The sequence below is a fragment of the Callorhinus ursinus genome, unplaced genomic scaffold (genome assembly GCF_003265705.2).
Source record: "Callorhinus ursinus isolate GAN/ISIS: 27379988/994484 unplaced genomic scaffold, GSC_fseal_2.0 scaffold29, whole genome shotgun sequence".
Taxonomy (NCBI): Eukaryota; Metazoa; Chordata; class Mammalia; order Carnivora; family Otariidae; genus Callorhinus; species Callorhinus ursinus.
Window position 1 is genome coordinate 687,225 of NW_027397091.1, and position 6,264 is coordinate 693,488.

General features: G+C 51.1%; 1 protein-coding gene and 1 pseudogene across 3 annotated transcripts; both read right to left on the reverse strand.

Annotated features, from left to right (window-relative positions):
- Positions 1-4,977, reverse strand: IDH3B (isocitrate dehydrogenase (NAD(+)) 3 non-catalytic subunit beta). Of its 3 annotated transcripts, XR_003209206.2 has the most exons (13): positions 4,906-4,977; positions 4,697-4,777; positions 4,490-4,588; positions 4,266-4,386; positions 2,527-2,587; positions 2,318-2,450; positions 2,080-2,213; positions 1,885-1,987; positions 1,642-1,788; positions 1,329-1,423; positions 1,143-1,203; positions 238-440; positions 1-122 (listed from the first exon to the last, which is right to left on the reverse strand). XR_003209206.2 is itself a non-coding variant. In XM_025876492.2 (12 exons), exons 1-12 carry the CDS (start codon positions 4,939-4,941, stop codon positions 45-47), a joined length of 1,149 nt encoding a protein of 382 aa, XP_025732277.1. In that variant the 5' UTR covers positions 4,942-4,977; the 3' UTR covers positions 1-44. The 3 variants fall into 3 exon arrangements, 2 of the variants coding, with proteins under 2 accessions (XP_025732277.1, XP_025731701.1); XM_025876492.2 differs by lacking the exon at positions 238-440; XM_025875916.2 differs by having other exon boundaries at positions 1-440.
- Positions 4,978-5,948: 971 nt separating this feature from the next.
- Positions 5,949-6,264, reverse strand: part of LOC141370241 (isoleucine--tRNA ligase, cytoplasmic-like) — a 2,997-nt pseudogene continuing 2,681 nt past the window's right edge.

Below are 6,264 nucleotides of genomic sequence, written 5' to 3' on the forward strand. Positions count from 1 at the left end.
ATATATGTGTTTTATTGAACACCTTACATGGGTATGGGTGGGACCTATTGAGGCAGAGCACCAATGACCGCCTCAGTGAAGTCTTGGCAGGTGGCATAGCCACCCATGTCAGAAGTTCGAACCTGTAGGGGAGAATTGTCATCATCCCTGTGGCCGAGGCCCCGTCCCTAACCTCTCCCCCACCCCCCACCCCCACCTGATAACACCATTCCCTAAGGAAGCCAGCCCCAGGACAACCTAGGCTCTGCCCAGATGATTATGGTCTAAAGGTTTAAGAACTCTTCTCTGGTCCACTGTACTGAAGGGAGGTGTAGGTAGTATGGTCCTTGTGAGGTTGGAGGGAATAAAGGGGTCTAGCCCCCATGGGGGTGCAGGTGGCCGATGACAGACTTGATGAAGTCGGTTGTGGTGCTGTAGCCGCCCATGTCTCGAGTCCGCACCTACAGCCACCACCGGCAAGAGCCGTGGGGAAGAAGAGAAGAGAGCCCATGAAGGGGGGATAGGGCAATGTGATGGAAATGGAATCCAAGAAAGGATGGCAAGGCCAGGAAGAAGATGCAATGCAGCAGAGTCGCAAGGAGGTGGCCAGGTGTGCGACAGCGTGGGCCCATCTGCTCCCAGCTGAGGGTCAGAACCACTCTCAGAGCTATGCTGCGGGCCTGGGCAGGATGGGAGGGAGGCTGAGCATGAAGTGAGATGGGAAATGCAAATCAGAGACAGGATGAGGAGGCCTTGGAGGAAATCAGACCAGGTGGGAGGAAAGGCCAGGGAATGCAGACAAGGGTGGGCTTCCAGGTGTGGAGAAGGTGACACCTGTGCCTCATCCTGCCTGCTATCTCCCTCTGCTCCTCCATCCCCTGTGCTCTCTCCCCAGAAAAAGAGCCCCAAGTGCTGCATTAAGATGGCCATAAAAGAGCCAATGGATGGAGCAGGAAAGAGGGAATAGCAGACGGTAACCTAGAGGCAAAGGAGAGCCAGAGGATGAGACAGCAGGAGAAGGGAGGTGAAGAACAGCCCTGAGAGCCACAGGGGAAGATCAGAGAGCAGAAGATGTTCTGGGGACCTGGAGGGAAAGGAGGCCCCAATTCAGTTCCCCAAAGAGGAGTGCCAAGGCCCTGAAACCCACAGCCTTTCTAACTCACCTTGCCAACTTTGATCACCTTCTTCACCGCATCTGCAATCATGTTGGAGTGATACTCGAGACTGTCAAAGTGGACAGGAAGGAACTGAGATTCTCCCCACATCATTCCCCATTTCCTCAGCTGTGCTCCCCCTTAAAACACCCCGCCTCTGGCCCCAGCCTGCCATGACCTACTTGAGATACCTACTTGAGATGCCGCAGCATGTTGGACGCTGAAAGCAGCATGGCTGTGGGGTTGGCTATGTTCCTGCCCACGGCCTGGGCAAATGGGTGCCGGGCCCCCTGTGGAGAGAGGGCACACTAGAGTCACTGGGGACAAGACATTATGCAGAGGGTGAGGGCAGGGAAGGGCATTAGGGGAAGAGAGATCAGGCCAGGGACACTGAAAAAAGACATGGGGGAGGAGGACACATTTGGAGGTAGCTATCAAGGGACCTCAAGTCAGAAGACAGGCATGCAGAGGGCTGAGGGGGCGGGGGGGGAGAGGGGAGCTCGCTCACCGTCTCAAAGACTGCATACTCTGCACTATAGCTCTCACCGGGGACCACACCAGCTCCCCCAACCAAGCCAGCAGCCAGATTGTCAATAATGTTCCCGTAGAGATTGGGCATCACTAGCACATCAAACTGGTAAGGATTCTGGACCAGCTAGGGGGCAAAATGTGGGCATGTACAAGAGAAGTTATTTCTGCTTCCTTGCCCATCCCTGACACCATGAGAGCAGAGACATGGGGAGGACACTACCTGCATGCAGCAATTGTCTATGATCATTGTCTCAAACTTGATTTTGGGGTACAATTCAGCAACTTCCTCACAGCATTGCAGGAACAACCCATCCCCAAGTTTCCTGTCCGTGGGCCAAAGGGAACAAATTCAGTCAAGAGAGTGCAAAGGGCTACCTTCCCAGGGGCCTACCCCATGCAAAGCCATGTCCCTCACATGATGTTGGCCTTGTGGACAGCCGTGACCTTGCCCCGCCCCTTCTTGGTGGCATAGTCAAAGGCAAACTTTGCAATCCGCTGAGATTTGGTCCGAGTGACAATCTTCAAGCACTCAATCACACCCCTTGCACTCTGGGTAAGAAGAGAGAAGCAGCCAGGTGACCCTGGAAAGAAGGGAAGGAGCTATGCCGCTCTCCCACCTTCACCCCTGGCCTCCCCAATTTCTAGGGCCTCACCTCATGTTCCAATGAGCTGTATTCCCCTTCTGTCTGCTCTCGAATGATCACCAGATCTAGATTGTTGTGTCGAGTCTTGTACCCAGGAAGTGATTTCACATGGACTACATTGGCAAACAAGTCCAACTTACGCCTGGGGGTGGGGCAGAGCCATGAGCACCATGCCTGGTGCTCCAGGACTCCTCTGACCCATAGCCCCCACCACCTACCTCAGCCGCATATCGTAGGAGGCTAGCTCCCCCTTATACTCCATCGGGGTATGGATCTTTCCTGCATAAACAAAGGGGTCAGGGTCGGGCACAGGCCAAGCCCAAGGGAACCCAGATCAGTGTCTGATCCTCTCAGTGACATGATGTAACCCAGACTCTCATCTCCCACTCTCAAATCTGTGACTTTTAAGTGCCTCCGGAGGGAAAGGAAAATGCAGTTAAAACCAGTGTTTTATTTTTAGCCACCATACTTAATTCACATTGAAACTTCAAAATGACCTAAAAGCACAGAAAATGTTTTCATGTGATCAAAGAGCCTGGGTTTAATAGGCTGAGAAACAATGCTAAGAGATCTGTGTGACCTTTCTTGATGTTTGTTTGACTACCTACTTGACATTTTTTCCAACCAATACTTATTTGAATATTGACCACGTGTCAGGCACTAGGGACGTCAACCAAAAAACACAATACGCAATTCCTGTCCTCAAGGGGCAAACAACACATCGGGGAAGACAAATAATATGAAATACATGATAAATACCATGGGCGAGGTATTAACACCGTGCACAGGAGACCAGAACAGAAATTCCCTCCGGTCACATCACAAAACGACACACGACAGCTGGCATTTCAGCCAAGCCTTAGGTCAAGTGAGTACAGTAGGTGGACTAGTGACCCCAAAATGCCGCGTCCATACCCTAACCCCCAGAACCTGTAAATGTGACCTTATTTGGGAAAAGAGTGTTTGTAGACATAAGTAAGGATCTTGAGGTGAAATCATCTCAAATTAGGGTGGGCCCTAAATCCAAAGACAAGTCCTTCTACAGGAAAAGAAAGAGAAACAGATACAGACACAGAGCGGAAAAGCCGTATGAAGACCGAGGCAGAGATTGTAGTGATGCATCTACGAGCCAGGGAACACCAGGGAACACCAGGGAACACCAAGGAACACCAGCAGCCACCAGCAGCTGGTAGAAGCCAGGAAGCATTCTCCCTTAAGCCTTCAGAGGAAGCCCTCCCAACACCTTAATTTTGGGATTCTGGCCTCCAGAACTGTGAGAACAGATTTATTATTTCAGGCCACCTAGCTTTGAGGTAATTTGTACAGCAGCCCTAGGGAACTATAATACAGTAACTGAGAACTAGTCTAACAGGTAGCATCAAAGGAAGAACATTCTGGGCAGAACTAACGACGTAAGTCAAGATAGTACATGTATCTGGAAACTAACGGTCCAGTGTGACCAAAACACAGAACAGGTGTTATGGAAGTAAAGGCCGAAGAGCTGAGAGTCAGCTTATGAAGAATTTACTTTCCCATGCTAAGGCTGGGCCAGACAAAGTCATCTTGATCTTTCCAAAAGAAAAGATGCAGAAGATGGATTGTAGGGGCAGAACAGGAAGCCCCCCGCCCCACATCTAATGAGATTAAAGCAGAGAAGCAAAGGGGAAGACAGAAAAAAAGAGGCAGCTAGAAGTGGCATTCTAGAAACATAATTAACAAGATTTGATGACCCATGATGTGGCCCCCTGACAGACTTCAAACCCTTGAAGCCTTCCTGCCAAGACAGCTCACATGATCTCTCAACTCCTGAGTTAACAGAAGAAACAAATGGCCACAAAATAGTGATGGGAGCTTGGGGGATGTAATGTGTTAGTATGTGTGGGAAAGAAGCTTAAAGAACATTTGCTCATGTGATTTTAAAGGGCACACGGGTGGAGTAGCAAGGGGGCACACATACCAATGATGGCCACCTTGTTCTCCTTCATGGAACTCAACACCTGCTCCAGCTTCTCCTCAGATGCCATATTCTGCACCTCGCTCAGGTGATGCTCCTGGAACTCCACTGGGACAGAGGCAGCCTTCAGGGGCACGTCCCAAAAATCTCTGGGTCAGGATCGACTAAGTCCGGACTTTCCAACGCACCCCAGAGTCCGCGCTGGCTGACTCCCCCAGGGCACTCACCTTGAACACCTCCTTGACAGCGTGCATCAGTTCAGGTCCCACGCCGTCTCCTGGGAGCATAGTCACTGGAAAGGCTCCCTCCACCCTCATGTCCTCAGCCTGGAAGCGGTGCCATCAGAGCTAGAGCTGGGGCGGGAGCACAGATCCCCGGGGAGAGGGAATGAGGGGACAGGGGAGTGGGCAGACCGGAGTCGGACCTGCCCTTACCTGGCTCCGCGAGGCGGCGTGCGCCACGGCCGAGGTACACAGGCTCCTCCATGCCCCGGGGTTCGGGGCGGCGACCAGCACCTGCGACACAGACGCACACGCCCGTGAGGTCGGGTATGGGAGTCCCAGACCCCGAACACTGCAGTGAACCCGGTACAAACCCGCCTCTCCCTCGCGCGCCCCCGGCCCGACCCGACCCGGAGCCTCACTCGGGTCAAGCAGCGGACACCAATGAGAGCGGCCATGTTCTCAACAGGAAGTCCCGGGGGAAGTGACGCCGGAAGCCGGCGTGGCCCGGCACCTCGACTTCCGGTCCGCGGTATACCACGGTGTGTGGAGTGGGCGGTTCTCTCTTCCTCGAACCAACGCCACCTGTCTTCTCCTGGGTCTCTTGCTCCTTCCTCGTCTTCTGCTTATCCCTTGGCCTGGAGCCTGACGGGACACAGAACAGCTTTGTTGCTTTGTTTTAAATCTCCGTATTTAATTTATGTTGAAACTAACGCTAAAGAAGAATATGAGCTTGGTGAGCTTTCCTGGGCTTCCCCAGTCCCCAGGAAGGCATCTCTCACTGATACTGCCTCAGAATGGGGAAGTCTAGTCAGGACCCTTGAAAAGTTCCTGTCTCTTGGGCAGGGGAGGAACTGTTTGTTTAACTGTTAAACAATCTGTTTAACTGTGAAGGAGCATATAGTGTGAGGCTGAGTGAATTGAATGTCAGTTTCCTAGGCCTACAGATTCTCTAGTACAGGGGTCTTAACCTGGGGTCCACAGAGCCTACAGGTGTCCGTGAATACAAATCAGTATCATGAACTTGGATGGGGAAAATCCAAAAATCACATCTTTTATTCTTACCTCCAACTGAAATTTAACATTTCATTTCATTATGAAAGGTAGAATGAAATTGTCGTGCTACCTGTAGTACCCTTGACTTTGTCAGGAATAGAACTTACATTTCATTCCACATTTCACTTAGGCCCTAAATGGCCTAAACTTCCTGGCATCTCTCTGGTTCTTGGAGGCTCCATTTGTCCACAGACAACCCACCAGAGAAGGGGGTAGCTGTGAGCAGTTAACAACTAACACCCGAAGCAGGTGAGGAACTGGCTGCACCAGCTGGCAGAGGATTTGAACAAGGCAGCTACTACCCTGTGGAGGTGAGAATGAACATGGTTCTTTGGGACATGATGAGGAGAGCACCATGTTTGAGGAGCTGATGTACAGTGAGAAGTGGTGAGTAAGATTGGTGCAAATCTCAGGACTGAAAGAAATAGGGGTTTATGAGCAATACCGAGGACCCTGTTGGGATAGTGATGTGAATTTATCATGGTATGACAACTGTGTGTGATTTCTTGGAGAAAGCTAACTCTTGGACTCATCCAGAAATATTATTTTGTCGGGCTCCCTGCTCAGTGGGGAGCCTGCTTCTGCCTCTCCATCTGCTGCTCCCCCCAACTAGTGCTCTCTCTCTCTCTGCTGTCTCTCTCTCTCAAATAAATAAATAAAATCTAAAAAGAAAGAAAGAAAAGAAAGAAAGAAAGAAAGAAAGAAAGAAAGAAAGAAAGAAAGAA